Source organism: Phodopus roborovskii, unplaced genomic scaffold, assembly GCF_943737965.1.
Source record: "Phodopus roborovskii unplaced genomic scaffold, PHOROB, whole genome shotgun sequence".
NCBI lineage: Eukaryota > Metazoa > Chordata > Mammalia > Rodentia > Cricetidae > Phodopus > Phodopus roborovskii.
In genome coordinates, this window is record NW_026126418.1 from 3,835,629 (window position 1) to 3,853,854 (window position 18,226).

Below are 18,226 nucleotides of genomic sequence, written 5' to 3' on the forward strand. Positions count from 1 at the left end.
ATGCGGCAGTATTTATCTTGGGATAGAAGATTCTGAACTCCAGGGTGAGAAAATCCCTTAGGTGGGGGTGGAGACAGTTAATAAGCACCCCTGGGAAAGGCCCATTCAGCGAGGGCTGGAAAATTCGTTTGAATTTGAATCAATTTGAATAGAAATCTCCCCTAGGAAGCAGGAACTAGGAGGAACCAGATCCTTTAAGCCCAGCAAACTTTGGGCATGAAGCGAGCACTGTAAAGCAGCAGCCTGTTGTCTGTGATTTGGGACGCAGGGAAAGAAATCCCAAGCTGGGAGTCGACTGTTTGAGTTCTTTCAAAGAACCCGGGAGGGTAGAGTAACGAACTCCAGGGACAGCGTTGGCAAGCCTTGCCCGCTCCGCACCCACGCGGGTGCTCGAGCGCCTAGGCCTCGTCTCCTCCGCCAGGGTGTCCACGGAGCAGCCCTCGTCCGGCCCGGCCCCCGAAGCCGCAGCCCAGGGCGCGGGGCGCCGAGGGGGCGGGGCGACGAGCGGGCGGAGGGCGCGGGAGGTGCATCCTGGGAAATCCAACAACATGGGGCGCCTGGGCTGCGGACGCTGTGGCCGCCGCGAGTCCCGGCCGCAGGCGCCGCCGCTCGCCTGACGTCCAAGCCGAGGCCCGCCAGCCGCAGCCGGGTTCCTCCCGCTAGCCCTCCCCGCCCCCGTCCCCCCTCCCCCGGCCGCGCCATGTGAAGGGCCGCTCCCGCCGCCTCTTCCTCCCCGCGCCTCCCGCCCGCCCCCGCCGCCTCAGACCCCGCCATGGACGCGCACTACGCGCCAGCGGGCTTCGCTGAGCCTCCCGCGCCCCCCGCCAGCGCCGCCACGCAGCCCGCCGCCCCCGCCTGGGCCTACGAAGCCCGGGTCCCGACCGCCTCCTCCAGCCCCAGCTGCAGCGGCAGCAGCCCCAGCCTCAAGGCCAGGTAGAAAGGGTGGGCTCGGGGTCTCACTGGGCCAGGAAAGGCCGCGGATGCGCCGGGGCCTGTGCCGCCCCTCTGGGGGTCCGGGCCGGGTGGGGACCTTCCGGGCGCCCCTCATCGCTCTCAGGAGAGCCGGTGGACAACTCCTGGCGGGTGGTCCTGCCTTGGTGGGGGCGCATGGGGCAGGATTCGCGCCTGGAGCGGTTCGCGGTGGGAGGCTGAAGGGAAGGTTGGGTGGGAGTGGAGGGGCTCAGTCACCCCTCGGTGCTGGAGTCCCACTTGGTGAAGTTTAGGTTCCAGGCTGAACTCGGTACCTGGGGAACCGGGACTGACTCCGAGGGGAGGCCTACCGGAGCGCCGCAGAGCCCTGGGCAGTGACATTCCATTGTACTGGAACCTGGGTGGCCGACAATATGGTGTAGGGGGCCTCGCAGTATAAAGGTGGGGGCGGTGGCCGAGGGGACGAGGCACGGGGTGGTGTTGCTGACTGACACCGGGGGACCTGGGGTGGCTGGGCTGCAAGGGAACCTCCAGGGCGGTACGCGAACGCTGAACAGGGGCTGGGTGACATATGTTTGCAGTGGTGGCTCTGTTCCACGCGTTCAAAGTTGCTCTTGGGTTTCCTCTCCTTTTAACAACGGCAGGAAGTCAAGAATCCCTCTTTGCTGTCTGTCCCTGAGGGTGACTGAGTGTTGGGAAGCATTGAGGGCTGGCGGTCAAAGAAGGCTCTAAAGGTCGAAAACCCAAAACGTTTCTCCATCTCGGCTTCATTCAATAGCGCGGGCGTTGAAGAGTTCATCTTTGCTCTAGTATGGCCAAAGGACCCCAAAATGTGGACCCCTGTTTGATATTAAAGCTCGCGGGAAATGTGTAGTAGTAGTAGTACCACACTTTGAAACGGTCCCATTCGAAAGATAACTGGAAGGCGTGGTCTGGTTTGGAGGCTTTAGGGAGCGGGTTAGTTTTAAAGCCACCTCCCCTGAACAATACTGAATCTGGTAGGTGCCGCTTCTGGTCCAAGAACAGGGGAATCCTGGCTTGTTAATTAATGACTTCATCCTCAGCTACCAACAGGAAGCTTCGTTGCCTATATGATCTCACCAGGTTTCTAAATAATTTTAATGACACGAGTGAACTTTTTATTTCACTTTACACGTTGCAGTATTCTAATTATCTTTGTTTAAAGGAAAGTGCAGCTTTCGTGATTTAGAATAGATGTGTAAAGAGTAGCTGGTCTTTGTCTTAGATTGTACCTTGGAATTATTCTGAAAGAATGAAAAAATAATGCTTCAACAAAAGGATAATAATAAACCTCAGAAAATCTTAGCCCTTTTGTTTAAAAGAGCCGGGATTTTTAAAAAGAAAGTTAATTTTTTCCAGTTTCGAGGTAACTGGTGATATGCTGAGGTCTGTTGAAAATAACTATAGTTTGTGTTATGTAAGTAAGCTATTTTGAAGAATTTTAGGAATGATATTTGGACCTTCCTTGAATATTTTTGGTGGTAATTTTACTATCATTTTACAGAGAGCATTTTCATTGTCTATGATAATTTACAAATTAACTTTTCTCTTCAGTGGACAGCAATGATAGGTAATATGCAGCATTTCTTATCGCAATTTTAAAAAATGTTCTATTAGGTAAATACACTGAAATGCTGCCTAATTATTGTCTGTTATTTCTTTGAACAGAATACCCCCGAGACAAACAAAAACTGGCTGGTCATATTTTCCAAATGTTATCAGAGTAACACAGAACCACTCCCAAGCCTGTTTGAAAACAAGTTTAAAAGATTTTTGTTATTATTATTTTTTTAGATGTTAGTAATACTTAAATGTAAACCTCCCCTCCCATTGCTTTAAAACATTTTTGGAGGGGTGTGGTCAGAAAATGCAGGCTTTCCCCCTCCCCCACAAAACCTGCTTTGTTAACATGTTGTGTTAGGATCAGGCCATCTGTACAGGGCTGCTCACACATCTTAATTGTACTTTACTTTTCTTTAAAATAGGCACATGTCTTCTTTGATTTTAGTTACATCAGAAATAACTGTATCTGGAATATGCTTTAAGAGTCCTTAAATATTAGGCATTTTGGAAACAGTCATATTTTTACAATATTTAAGAAAGCTGTTTCATAATTCCCATATCATTTGAATGTTTTTGTTTCCCTTTTGTGGCAGTTTCTTCTGAAGGTACAAATGAAGACTAGCTGTGATGATGTAATATGGATATTTATCCATAAAGAATTAGCTTGTCTGCCACCTTATTCCCTGTAACTTATTCCGAAACTGACAAATGGTAATGGCATTCACTTGTTACTGAGATGGGATTTAACATCCTACACTATGTCTTTGCTTGCTCCTAAAATGCACTTTCATCACTCAGTAGGAAGGTGCCTGGTAAATGAGTTTGAAACAATATTTTCTTTGGTACAGCAGTTCCATCAGATGTTAGATTTTAATTTATTTATTTTTTGGCTAGTTTAATGATTTTATTGGTTTTTGAGGCAAGGCTGTCCTGGAACTCAGGATGTAGACCAGGGTGGTCTCAAACTCACAGAGATCTATCTCTGCCTACTCTTTCTCCCCAATGTTGGGACTTAAAGGTGTTTGTGATTATGCCTGGCCATATTTGATTGTTTTAACAGTTGGAAAATGATGAGAAACTCCAGGTTTCTTTTTTGTTGTTGTTTTTCTCTAAAAAGGATTTATGGAGAGGATTTTGGAACCTACATGTTTCTAAAAGAGCACTTGATAATTATTTGTGTAGTTTGGTAATAGGAACTGGTCTTGTACATTTCCGCTTGTTTGTGCCCCTCAGTTTTAGAAACCAGATGATCGTTTACCCATCATCATGACCTTTTAAGGGGTTGTTTGCTTTTGTGTTTTCAATTGTCAATATGGATGCTTTAAGAAAGAATAAACTGAGGAGAGTAAGAAAGGCTAAGGTGGCTTTAAAATTAGGGAGCTTTATAAACCATGTGAGTGACTGATTGGTAATAGGAGCTTGTATCCGCACAGAATGGAGACAAAGATATATTTAACAGTAGCATGGTAACTTGCACCTGTAATTCCTGTAGAGAGGAGGATTTGAGTTCAAGTCTCGCCTTGTCTCAGCCCCACAAAAGGCAATAAGGCTTGGTGACAACACATAAAAAACTCCCAGGTTTCTGGACTGAGCAACTAAATGACTGGAGGTGTGGACAAAGATGAATATGTAAGGAGAAATAGAGGTCAGATGGGTGTAAAAACATGATCTCATCATCAAATGACCTTTATTTATTCAAGTAAAAGGTCAGAGAGATAGTGGAATATGTGTCTGGATGCTCAAAGGAGGTTTGAACTGAAAACAAGTAAGGTCGTCATCTCCTTTGAGATGGCATTTAAAAGCACCTCAACCCCAAGCTTTGTGTAAACATGAAGGATTAGTTAGAAGAATTAAAAACTAGTCAAGAACAAGGAAAAGCTATGGGTCAGAGATGATGGAGAACCAGGAAAATGCAGTACAGTTGAAAGAAGAATGTTCAGTCCATAGCAGAAAGGATACTGAAATAGGATATTGGTGTTGTTTCTAGGCCAAATCATGAAAGCTTATTCATTTAACTGTCATGTGAGAGAATGGCGCCATTAGACTTAACCGTACAGCATCAAAGTATAATAGCTAAACATAGAAGTTCAAGACTCACAGTGCCCAAGTTTAAATCTCAGCCCCATCACCTAGAAGCTTTGTGGCTGCAGGTATATTGCTTAATGTATCTGTGCCTTAGTTTCCTCATCCATTAAAGAAAAGTAGAAAGAATACAAACTCTAGGGTTGGAGAGATGGCTCAGCAGTTAAAGGAGGGCATTTGCTGCTCTTGCAGAGGACCCAGGTTTGACTCAGTTCCAACCACCTCAGTTCCAGGAGATTTTAATGCTCTTCTCTGGGGGCACCTTGCATCCGTGTGATGCTCATATATACATGTAGATACAACATTCATACACATAAAATTGTATTTTAGAAAAGTCTATTGCAAAGGGTTTTTTGTGGAAAACATTATATGTGGCTTAGAACAGTGGCTAGTACAATCAATTGCTCATGAAATAAATGACACTTATTACAATAATACTGTTTCCATGAGTTAATAGTTTCGAACTGTACTACTAGAAGTTTGGTTGAAATAACCTTTTGCTAATTTGGGATTGTCTTTACTTATACATTGTGAATTATAAGAGCTTTTGAAAACTTGAAGAGCACTCGGGCCTTAAGACTTTAATCCTAGCACTCAGGAGGCAGAGGCAGGTGGATCTACAGCCAGCCTGGTCTACAGAACAAGTTCCAGGCAACTAGGGCTACATAGAGAAACTTTCAAGACTCACTCAGAGGCTGGGGATAGTTCAGTGAGAAAATTGCTTGCCTAGTATGCTGTGTAGGCCTTGGGTTCACATAAAAACCGGGTATGATGATACATGTCTTTGATGGAGTGAATGTTGTGGGTACATCTAATTCCCCCTCCACCCTGTAGCAGGGGTCAAGATGAAGGGTTTGGATGTTTGTGATCATGGAAGCATATGGGTCACTTCTTGTCTTCACATTTCCTTGCTGTGCTCTCTGGAACCAATACTAAAGTCTGCCATAGCATACATGTTTTTTCTTTTGTTCATTAAATCGGTATCCAAATACCTGACAGATGTGAGGTAATGTAGCCTTTATCATCAAATATTTTTTTAGTGAAAGCTCAAGAAATCTAATGACTTGCATTTAATGACTCATTAAAATGTACCAAATATTCGAGTTCCTGATACTAGACCCAAGTAGAAGTAGGAAAGACACTGTCCTGTCTGTCTCTTGTGATCTACAAGGGTGACAGGGTAATTAATATACTTGTTACTTGGCTTCTAAATGCTGGTGTAAGCTGGTGCTTAGATTTCATCCTTCTCTCTTTATCACTTGATACGAATGAGATGACATATAAAATTTATATCTTTATTTTTGCATCTAGTGCCTGACATCTTCATGTAGATATTAAATAGGTGTTTCAAACATAGTAATTCTAAAACAAATCTTTCCCATTTAGTAAAGACTGTTGCTGTTTACCATAGTTCCCACAGAAACTTAATTTTTTCCTGTTGCTTTCTTTGCTTCTACTTTAGGCCTTCTAAACTTTGTTTTAATTATTTGTTTTATAGGTATGAGTGTTTTGCCTGCATGTACATCTCTGTACCACATGTACAAGATGCTCTTACAAGTTGGAGGAGGGCTAGGATCCCCTAGAACAGTAGTTACAGATGATTGTGAGCCACCATATTGGTACTGGGAATCAAACCCACGTCCTCTGCAAGAACAGCCAGTGCTTTTAACCTCTGAGCCATCTCTCCAGCCCCATACAACATTTTATTATGTATAGATGGGTAGAGTTAACTTTTCACAACTCAAATTGAGTGATGCTTATCTTGTTTTAAAACTTCCAGCATTACTCAGAGTCACATGTTTTTCACATTGCACCATCCCTGTAGTCTGGTTGGCCTTTTCTCCTGCAACATGCTGAAATTAGGGCTTGTGTGCTGGCTGTTCTTTCACCTGGAGTTGTCTTTCTTTGCAGTTTCTGGGCAATTCAGCTCTTTCCCAGATGTTTTCCTGACTGCCCTGATGGAGGGACACGGAACTGTTAGTAGTTCCTTTCAGAATGCAGTTTCCCCTTCACATCATCTTCAGAATCTTAATCTTTGAACTAATTCTATTGATTTTTCTGTAACTTTGTAGTGTTGCTATTCTTTAACCATCTCACTAGCCCTACTACTAGGATACACATTTCATGAGACTAGCATTCATATAGTAATTGATAGCATAAGCTAGAGAGTAAGAAAGGGTTTGTATTTTGACTCAATTAGTTTCAGTATGATTGTAAACAAGTTTCTTTTCTTTTTTAAAAGATTATTTATTATATATACAGTATTCTGCCTCCATGCATGCCTGCATGACAGAAGAGGGCATCTTAACCACTGAGCTATCTTTCAAGCCCCCTAGTTTCAGATTCCTAAGGATTAAGTAAAAAAAAAAAAGCATATAGAACAGTGCATACAGCAACACGTATTGCCATCATTGCTGCACTCTGAATGCCAGTAAACATTCAGCAAATGTAATAACTGCTACCAGGTACATAGTTTGTTTCCTTCAGGAGAGGTACAGATATGGCTGGGGGACTTACAGTAAAAATTCTTTCTATTTAAGATGATCTTAAAGCATTTGTCAGTTAGATTGCACACAAACTGACTTGCATTATTAGTGTTGCCTAATAGAAAGGGGTTAACACAAAGCAGGAGCTTCGAAGAAAAGGTGTCCAAGAGAAAGGACTTGGACTCCGCTCTGCTAGTTTGGGGCTGGTCTTTGAACTGGCATAGCATCACTTCTGTAATGTCAGTCTGTGAAGTCTATGGGTAAGTGCAGTCATTATGGGAGGGAGACTGTATAAAGGTATGTGTTTAATTGTGGGGGCTCACTAGAGTCATACTACCATAGAGTGCGTACTAAATAGTTTAGTCTCCATAAAGATTAGGAAACTAAAAGATTTGTAGAAGGCTGATATTGTGAATGAATTTGTGTTTATGTCTCTGTAAATGTGTGCCAATGGTGTAATAAAGAATTTTTATTTCACTTAATGTTTTTATTAATTTGAGAATTTCATACTGTGTTTTGATCATAACCATGCACATCCCTCAACCCTATTTTTTGAGATAGGATCTTACTTTATAGACTTTGACCTTGGTTACATATTCACGGACCCATCTGCCTCTGCCTCCCAATTTCTGGATTAAAGGCATGTGTTCCTTTTATTTTTCTACAAGTATGTTTACTTTTAATGTGTGGGGTTTTTTTCTTTTTTTTTTTTTTTTTTCTTTTCTTTTTTTTTTTTTTTAAACCTGCGTGTATGTCTGCACCATACATGTGTACTACTTGTGGGGGCCAAAGAGATGTCCCTAGAACTGGAGTTACTGGGAATTGAACTTGGGTCATTGGGAAGAGTAGCCTCCGTTTTTGATACTGAACCATGAACCATCTTTCCAGCCGCACCACCACAGTTTTGGTTTTGGCTTTTTGTTTGTTTGTTTGGTTGGTTGGTTTTGGTTTTTAGAGACTGGGTGAGACTGGATTTCTCTGTGTACCAGTTCTGGCTGTCCTGGAACTCATGCTTTCCGGGCTAGCCTTGAGTCCAAAGAGATCCATCTACCTTCTTCCTCAAGAGTGCTGGGATTAAAGGTATGTGCCACCACTGCCTGTCCACTGTTGTTTTTTTAAGTGACAGAAATTGTTCATAAGTTTGTCAGTATTTAACTTTGTGTGTTATAAAAATATTTGTATTCATAGCACGTGCATTCGATCGTGTGTGTGTGTGTGTGTGTGTGTGTGTGTGTGTGTGTGTGTGTGTACATGGAGCCAGGGGTAAGTGGTATCTTTATCACTCTCTACTAGTTTTTTTTTTTTTTTTTTTTTTGAGATAGGGTCTATTACCATACCTGGAGCTCATAGTTCAACTCTCTTGAACCTTGGGATCTGCCTCCTACAATATGTGCCACCATGCTTGGCTTTTTTTTTTTTTTTTTTTTTTTTTGGGGGGGGGGGGGGGATACTGGGAATCCAAATCCAGTTTCTCATACTTGAGTACCAGGTACTGTTGAGCCATCTTCCTAGTGCACCACCTGTTTTGAACTTAGTATACATTGCATAAACATAGGCCGATTCACTTTTGTCAGTAAATACTATACAACTCTCATAGGCATTAAAGATTCGGTAGCAGTAATACAGGAAAAAAAAAATCTTTGTTCTTAGCCAGTCATAGTTATTATTCTAGCATGCTTAGCAGGAGCCTGAGTTCCAGAGTTACATAGAGAAACCCTGTCTTAAAAACAAAATGAAAGTTTTGTGGGGGGGTTTTGTGTGTTTGAGATGGAGAGTCATTGAGTTCAGGCTGGATTCTATCTGGCTGTGTAGCTGAGAATGACCTTGAGCCTCTTGAGCCTCCTTCCACTTCCCAAGTGTTGGGATCACACATGAGTGTGCTACCATGCATCAGCCAAAAATCTTTACCCTTGTTGAGCTTAATTTAACTACCTAGCTCCTAGGAAGTCAGAGGGACAGTTCTTTGAGGAACTAGCTAAGGAAGCAGCATGTGCAAATGTCCTACGGCAAGGAGTTTGACAGTTGCCTTCCCTGATACAATCTCAGTGGTCTTGCAAGCCCTGAAGGACTTGCTGAAATTACTGGCTGCTGGCCCCATGATCTGAATCTGTCCTCTGGGATACAGCCCTATAATTTGCATTCCTAACAAGTTCCTATGAGATGCTATGGCCGCTCACTTAAGAAGCACACTGAGAACATTGATGTGGATCTTGTCTCTCTTGGCAACTGTTTAAGTTAGAGCTACCTCTTCACAGAGCTTTCCTGACCACCAAATTTATTTTTAGTTTTATGTAGGTATCTTCATGTGGGTATGTGATTACAGATGATAAGAGGTGTCAAAACCATTGAAGCTAGAGTACAAAAAGTTGTGATCCTCCTGATTTGAGTGTATGGAACGAACGGACCCTCTGGAAGAGCAGCAAGTGTTTTAACCTCTGAGCCATCTTTCCATCTCCCCTCCCAATTTAAATAGAACCAAAGTAGTGAGTTTAGAGGTTTGTATAAAGACAAAGGATGTTCAGAAATCAAGGTTTTTGGGGATGACATATTTATTCTCAGGCTTTAGCTGAGAACTGATGGCAGTTATTAGGTTCCAGATATTGTGTACTACTCTAATAATTTTTTTTTGTGTGTGTGTGTATAATCAGCTCCTCTGGCTATGCAATAGATATTCTTGTTAACCCATTTTACACTAAACTGAAGCATAGAGAGGTTAATTTTCTTAAGACCATTAATGCTGTTAAATGGCAGAGGCAGTTTTTGAACTCTGGAAATGTGATGGAGAACATGCTGTTAACTACAAGGTATTTTAGTACTCTGGGGAAAATCCTTTTGTAAGGTCGAAGCTATAGGATAAAACAAAACTGTTAAATGAAGTAAAAAGTAAAAGAAAGGGATGGAAGACTTTGAAGAAGGGTCTTTAAGGCTTAGCATCTGAACTGAGGCTGTGCTCACATTTGTTTCTTGTTTTTTGTTTGTTTGTTTGTTTTCTCCCCCCTCCTCTTTCCAAGACAGGGTTTCTCTGTAGCTTTGGAACCTGTCCTGAAACTCACTCTAGAGACCAGGCTGGCCTTGACCTCACAGAGCTCTCCACCTGCCTCTGCCTCGCCTCTCAAGTGCTGGGATTAAAGGTGTGTGCTACTTATGGACATCCATTTGTTTCAAAGGATTGGGATTCTTTTTCCTAAAGCATACTTTGGGTAAAAGTTTTTAGACTAAGGTCATGGGTTTCTACCAGATTGAACAATTTGCCATAATGTGTAGAAAATTTGGAAATACTAAAGTGTCTCATTTTTAAATTATTGTTCAGTATACAGTTTTATATTAATTTTCTTTTGGTTTCTTATGGGACTTCCATAGATTCTGCTTTGTTTTCTAATCTTTAAATGGACACACCAGTTTTTCACTGTGTGTATTAATTACTTGTTTTGTTGCTGTGACAAAATACTTGAATGGTCAGGACTGTGTCAGGCAAGGTCTAGTGGCAGGAGCAGGTAGAGGCTAGTGACATTGCATCTACAGTTGGGAATGTATCAATTCTAAGACCCCACCCCATAGAAAGGTACTACTTATAAGGTGGATCTTCCTATCTTGATGGACCTAGATAGTCCCTCACAGACATGCTCAGATTTTTGTCAAATTTGATTTGATTCAAATTGACAATTAAGTGAACCATTACAATTCCAGCCCTTGTCAACTTGACACTCAAATATCACTTTTAAGTCACAACATTCCACACTGTGCCCCCATAGGCTATCTCATTGAAAAATGTATTCAGTCCAACTTCAAAAGTGTCATGGTATTTAGCAGTTCCAACATTGTTTAAAAATCCAAAGTCCAAAAATCTTATCTGAGACTCAAGGTACTTTCTTAACTCCGAGTGCCTATAAACTTAAAAAACAAAAAGTTACACTCTGCTGACACAATAAACATTCTCATTCCATTAAGAACAGGCATAGTAAGAAATGATTGGATCAAAGCAAGACCCAACCAAACCCAGCCAGGAAGAACTATAAACTCTGAAGGTATACGCTAGTTTTCCATCACTGTGACAGAATACCTGAGCAGATAATTAATTTATAATGAAAAAAGACTTATTCTGGCTTATGTTTCAGTCAATAGTAGCTTGAACTTTGACCTTGGGCCTGTGGCACTACAGAGCTTCATGGCAGGAACATATGGTGGATTTAAAGCCATTCATTTCCCTGCTAGAAAACAGAGACTTGGGGGTGGGAATGGAGTTCCATTATGCCCTTCAAAGAGTACAGCCCCAGTGACATAATGTCTTTAAGGCTTTTCTCCATTGACAATTCAAGATCAATACCAGGGTCTGAGAGAAGGCTCTGCAATTACGAGGTACTGTTCTCTTGCAGAGGACCCAGGTTTGGTTCCCAACACCCACACATTTGCTCACAACCAGGCCCTCTTCTGCCTTCTCCAGGCTCCACACATGCAGGTGGTGCAGATATATATATACATGCGAGTACAATACTTATACATTTTGGTGGTTTGAATGAAAATGGCCCCCATAGGCTCATAGGCAGTGGCGCTGTTAGGAGGTGTGGCTTTGTTGGAGGAAGTGTCACAGTGGGGGTGGGCTTTGAGGCTATGCTCAAGATACCACCCAGTAAGTGTCACAGTCCACTGCCTATTACTTCATATCAAGGTGTAGCCAGCTGTTTTGAGTTGTTTGTACACTGTGTAAAGATACATTGCTGTGGTTGGTTTAATAAAGAGCTGAATGGCCAGTATTTAGGCAGGAGGTAAAGGAGAGAGAAGAAATAAAAGGAGATAATTGAGCACACAGGAGACATGGAGAGGAAACAGGAGGTGCGAGATGGAAGAGAGGTGTTTATACCTACATTACTATGTTAAGTTAGAAGAGCTAGTAAGGAACAAACCTAAACTATAGGCCAAGCTTTCATAATTAGACGTCTCTGTGTCATTATTTGGGAGTTGGCTAGTCCAGAAAAAAACTCCTGATAGCCAGCACTATGTCTGCCTGCATGCTGCCATGCTCCCCACCGTGATAATAATGGACTAAACCTCTGGAACTGTAAGCTGCCACTTTAATTAAACATTTATAAGAGTTGCTGTGTCGTGGTGTCTCTTCACAACAATAGAAACCAAAACTGAGATATAATTTAATTTTTTTCCCCCCCTGAGATAGAGTTTCTCTGTGTAATAGTCCTGGCTATCCTGGAACTCAACTTTGTAGACCAGGCTGGCCTGGAACTTATAGAGATTGTCTGTCTCTGCTATGATTAAAGGCTCAAGCCATTACCACCACCTGGCTCTTAATTTTTTTTAAATATTAAAGCTGTAAGAAGACATTCATCGTGGCTTATCTTAAAAAAAAGAAAAGGGAAAAAAAAAGGTTTTGAAATTTTTTTAAGATGGGTAGTCCTGGCTGGTCTTATGCTCACAAGAGAGCTTCCTGGCCTCTGTTTCCCAAATGCTGGGATTAAATGTACTCACCACCATACCAAGTAAATAAGTTAAATTTCTTTACTTACTTATTTGTGTGTCACGGTACTTGTGTGTTCAGAGAACACCTTGCAAGAGGTAGTTCTTGCCTGCTGAACCATCTCTGTAGCCCTGACTTTTTCTGTTATAACTTATCTTTGTAATTACATATATTTGTTGAATAAAGAAAGAAATGTATCCTTGTCTACTATGTTCTTGTTTCATTATATCATATAGACTAGACAGTTATATATTGATTGCCTAGTCTCCTACTATTTTATAGCAGGAATCTTGTCTTGTGTATGCCTTATACATTTTACATGTATATACTGAATAAATACATAGGTACTTAAGCTGAAAATTTTCTATGGAAAAAAATTTGAGCATAGCTAAATGGGTACATAAGAAATATTTATAACTGCACTTCCAGTACAGTTTTGTAAATATATATTTTTAGGCCTTTTATATTTTTAAGATTTATTTATTTGTGTGTGTGTGTGTACATGTGTATGTACATTTGAACCCTCAAAAGACAGACAAGGCTGTCTGATCCCCTGGGACTGGAGTTACAGTTGGTTGTAAGTCACCTGCCATGGGAATTGTACCTTTGTCAGGTCCTTTGAAAGAGTAGTATACAATTTTAACTTCTTTTCGACCTTTAAGCGCTGTCTGCGTTGTCCCTGGGTTCAGTCCCAGAACTCTTGAAAGTTTTCAAAGTGAATGTGTGGTGTACCTTCTCAAAACTTTTAATAATTTATTCATTTATGTGAATACAAGTTTTTAGGCCCTCTTGATGATAAAATGCCATATTTATTTGAGTCTTGATAACCTCATAACATCCTCTAGTAGACGTCCACCAGTGTGTTGTTAACAATTTCATTTCCAGGACTTTGTATATGCTGTTTCATTTTCCTTGAATACTTCTTTCTTTCCTTAGATAATTTTGTCTCTTCTTTCAATACTCCACTGCCATTTCCTAGGGAAAGTCTTCCCATACAATATTAGATTTTTCTGTTTCCTTAGCTTTTTTATTTATTTTTCTTAGTCTCTAGTCAAACACTTGGCGGTCAGTAAATGTTAGTTAACATCTATATAGATGTAACCTTTAGGTACAATAATGATGGCATTGATGGAGCATTTATGATGTGCCCGATGTAGCACTGTGTAAAGTGTTTCTTAGGCATTTCATCAGTTTACTTGTTAATGTCTTGCTTCTCTGGCAGCAGCCAGGCCACTCAGGCTATGGCCTGGTAGGAATTCTGTTCCTGCAGGTGCCTGCTGTGTTGCTGCCAGTGATAAGTATAGCTTTTAATTAAATCTCTATTCTATTTATCAATAAGACCTTAGAGTCAAAGTCTGGGATGAAAACCTGCTAGCCCAGAGAAGTTGAGCAAGTAGCTGACCTCTCTTTCCCGGCATTGGTACCTTCAAGAGAGAGAGAGCTACCTGTGCTCCACCAAAACAAAAGAACCCACACTACACTGAGTCCCTCCCTGCTACTTCCTGTGCATCTCTATCTGTCCTCCAGATGTCCTCTGACTCTCTATGATTGCTTTCAGTCTCTACTAGTTGTTAACTCAGCCTCCTGACCCAAGCTTGATTTTATTTAATTAACAAAAACTCAAATATCCCACAGTATTTACTGTCACAACATCTGGCAGGGGCAGTTGTTATTGCCCATATTTTATAGTTGAGTAAACCAAGCCTTATGTGATTAGTCCCAAGTCATGGAATTTGTGAGAACTGAGTTTAAGTCCTGTGTAGTCGCAGAACCTGTTCATTAAAAAACAAACATTTGTTGCAAAGATTCTTAATTACTTTTCAGATTTGTAATAAGTAATAATTCTTAAGCTATAGGGCTTTGTTTTTAAGTTTCAGACTATGATTAGCTAAAACAAAGTTTTGGCTAGTAAGTATGATGGACATTTTAGGGTACAAACATGAGATTAATTCCGTAGATTTAGTTTTTGTTTTTATACAGATTTTTTTAAAAAAAAATATTTACTGTGTGTGTGTGCCCATGCGCGTGCACGTGTGGTGGCGGTGGTGGTGGTATGTGCTTTTGTAAGTGAGGTGCCCACAGACTTCGGAAAAGGAAGTCAGCATCAGATCATCTGGAGTTACAGGCAGTTGTGAGCTAGGTTCTGGATCCAAACTCAGGTCCTATGCAAGAACAGTAATCCCTCTTACCATCTGAGCCATCTCCACCCCAAGATTGTTTTTTAATTAAGAAAATATTTTTATGTGTTTTGCTTGTGTGTGTGTGTGTGTGTGTGTGTGTGTGTGTATGTATGTATGTATGTATGTATGTATGTATGTGTACCATGTGTGTGCCTGGTGCCCATGGAAGCCAGAGGTGTCAGAAACCCTGGTTACCCAAAATTAATTACAAATGGTATGAGCAGCCATGTGCTGCTGGGAACTAATTGAATCCTGGTCTTCTCCAAAAACAGTGAGTGTTCTTAACCACTCAGCTGTATCTCCAGTCCCAAATAAAGTTAAAGTAAAATATTTATCTTAACAGAATATTAGAGCTTTGGGTTTTATAAGTGAGAGAATTGGTGCTCTAGAAAGCTGTCAACTCTGCTCAGAGATCTGCATGAGCAATTGTATAATCATGACTGATACTCAGGGGCTCCTGATTACACTCATGGATTTTTATCTTCCTCAGTCATGGAAAGATGATATTGCCAAAGCTTAAGAAAAAAAGAACTTTAAAGAGAATGCTTTTTCTTTGTATTCTAGTTTCCAGTTTCCAATGGCTAAATTCTTTAACACAAAGAGAACAAAGTGGCATACTTTCTTAGGACAAAATCATGCATCAACTGGTTAAGAAACTTATCCCTTATGTGCAAATTCTAGCTTGTTTATCTACTATTTAACACATTTCAGAGGACTTTTGATTAATTGATTTTTAAATTTGGAATGTGTTTTATTTCTTAAGCATTATAGACATAGGGGTAGGCCACCAAAGGATGGCTTAACAGAAGCTTGCTGTCCAATCTGGCAACCTGAATTCAATCCCAGAACCCATTTAAAAGCATAGGGAAGTTCTAGTAAACCAGCTCCACAGATGTTGTCCTTTGACCTCCCCATAAGTGCTGTGGCACATGCATGCCCCCACATCACAGGAAACTTGGTGTTCTTGGTTAATGCTATTTGGATTAAATTTTTAGGGAAAGATTATACTTAAAACAGGGTAAAGAGTGGCAATGAAATAATGGTTTTGAGGAGAAAGTCAATTTTACTTTTGAGTTTAAATGACAGCAACTAAAGAAAGATGATCATTTCTCATTCAAGGTTTTGACTCACTTTATTCTAAAGCCGGATCACTCCCATTCATGATTGTGCGGAGTGGTGATGGAAGCCTGGAACACATCTCTTTGTTCATTCTCGTTTCTAGGCCTCAGCACAGGGTAGTATTATGAGTGTATTTGTGGGGGTGGGGGAGGCTATGTGGAACCTTAAACACACATACATGCTTTCTAAGCTGATCCAAATACAGGAATTAGAAACGGTATCCGTATTCTGAAGAACTTTTTTTTTTTCCACTTTAGAGTTAAGAAAAAATAAATTGGCCATTGTTTAAAACTTCTAGAAGCTGTACTTTTGTCATGGCACCTCCTTGGCTGTCGGATGAAGCTGAATATCTCCTCAGCCATTGTTTGTTGGAAACTCATTGAAATGGACTATGACTATCTTCTTATTGATAATGTTGCACAGAAAGAAACAATTATCGCTGATCACTGGGTGATCACGGGTTATATAGCTGTCAGACCATTTTCTCAGCCCATAATTAACCACATTCCTATTAGCTGCTGCTTCCTGTTCTGTCCTAGCCCCAGTCCCTGACAAGCACAGTGATCCTTGTTTCGCCAGGGATTTGCTTACTTGGGAATTTCATACAAATGGAATTGCATATGGACTAGTCTCTTTTGTGTTTAGTTTCTGCTTTATATTTTATATGTTCATCCTTTTTGTGTCTGAACAGTATACCATTATATATGTACCACACTAAGATTGCATCTTATTCTGAGTTATCATCAAGAAAATAAACAGGCCAGGCATTGGTGGTGCATGCCTTTAATCCCAGCACTCAGGAGGCAGAGGCAGGTGGGTCTTGACAGATTCCAAAACAATACAGACAAACCCTGTCTTGAAAAACCAAAAAAAGAAAAAAGATAAAAAGGAAATAAAAAAGAAAGAAAGAAAGAAAACAGATGTAAAGGTTGTGGGAAGGGGAGAAAACCCTTTATATACTATCTATTCAAATGTGAATTATCAAGATTTCCTCAAAGAACTAAAACTAAGACTACATATCACACTGCTATACTACTCCTGGGTGGTATACTCTAAGGCGTCAAAGCATAGGGCAGAGATAGCTGCAGTGCTGGGTATCTTGTTTCAAATATCAATATTCACATTAGCCAGGTTGTGATATTGGCTTAGATGCTCATCAGTGGATGAATGGACGAGGAAACTGTGATATAAGGACAGGCCATACTTGTACAAAAATGTCATTGGGAAACAGTTGTTTTATATAGTATTTTCACTAGTTTAAATTCTGTATATTCAGACACGATCTAGAACCTTTTTTTTTTTTTTTGGAGACAGTTTCTTTGTGTAGCACTGACTGTCCTAGAACTCACAGAGGTCTGCCTGCTTCTTCCTCTTCAGTTCTGGAATTAAAGGCATTGTGCCACCATCTCCTTTTTTGAAGAGGAAGGTAAACTAAGATGGAGATAGTTATGGAAAATGGGAATCTGGAGAAATATGAAAATGCAAAGCATTATCTATCAAGCCAATATACTAATTTTAAAAGTTATTTGTTTTGGTACTGTCTGTATGATGATTAAGTTGCATTGTGCAACTTATTTATAAAATTTAATAACCTAATCCTTAGAGGGGGAATATTCCAGCATATAAACTATAATAAACATATGCATACACTACCATCCCTACCTGTTGGCGGTTGCCAGTTACCTTACCAGGACACCCCTTGGGGGAGGGGTGAGAACAACTCAGGCACTGGGGAGTCAGTGAGTAGCAGAGTAAGCTGCAGACTCTTTTATTAAGGAAGTTAGGCCTGCCTTTATACCCCCTCCCAAGGTCCTATTGGCTCAAGTGGCTGACTCGGCTGCATGTCCTTTCCTCATTGGTGTCTCTGAGTCAGGTGTCTCTGGGTGTTGAGGCAAGCTTGGAGGCTTGGCTCAGGGAGAAAGTGACTGCCTCCAATGTGGGCTAGCCTGAGCACGGGGACTGCAGCTTGGGTAGGCTGGCCGCAGTTTCTCCTACACTTACCTGTGAAGTTTATTTCTGTTTTTTTCTTTTGGTTGTTTGCTAGTTCCATGTGTTCTTTGGCTAAAGCAACTTGCAACTGCTAGTTGCTCCCCTGTAAATATTTTGATTATCTCATTTGGGGTATGTGTGTAAAAATTATATAGTACTTTTTATTATATATTTATTATATTTTATAACATTATTATATTCTATATTTTCATACTTTACTCTCTCATTTAAGCTATGAAGATGGACACCCCTCACAGTCGGAATCAGATATCCTTCAAAGACAGACATTTGTAGCCTCTCATCAGCTCCCTGGTTATGGCACCACTCCTCAAGCAACTGGTAATAGTTCTGTTGAGTATATTATAAGTCTGGGCATATTGAGTGAATAA

General features: G+C 40.9%; 1 protein-coding gene across 1 annotated transcript in view; it reads left to right on the top strand.

Moving 5' to 3' along the window:
- Positions 1 to 702: 702 nt before the first annotated feature.
- Positions 703 to 18,226, top strand: part of Qser1 (glutamine and serine rich 1) — a 51,843-nt gene continuing 34,319 nt past the window's right edge. The window contains exons 1-2 of the mRNA XM_051184102.1: positions 703 to 933; positions 18,070 to 18,176. Coding sequence (XP_051040059.1) covers positions 773 to 933; positions 18,070 to 18,176 — 268 coding nt within the window. The 5' untranslated portion in view covers positions 703 to 772. The remainder of the gene's footprint in view (positions 934 to 18,069; positions 18,177 to 18,226) is intronic.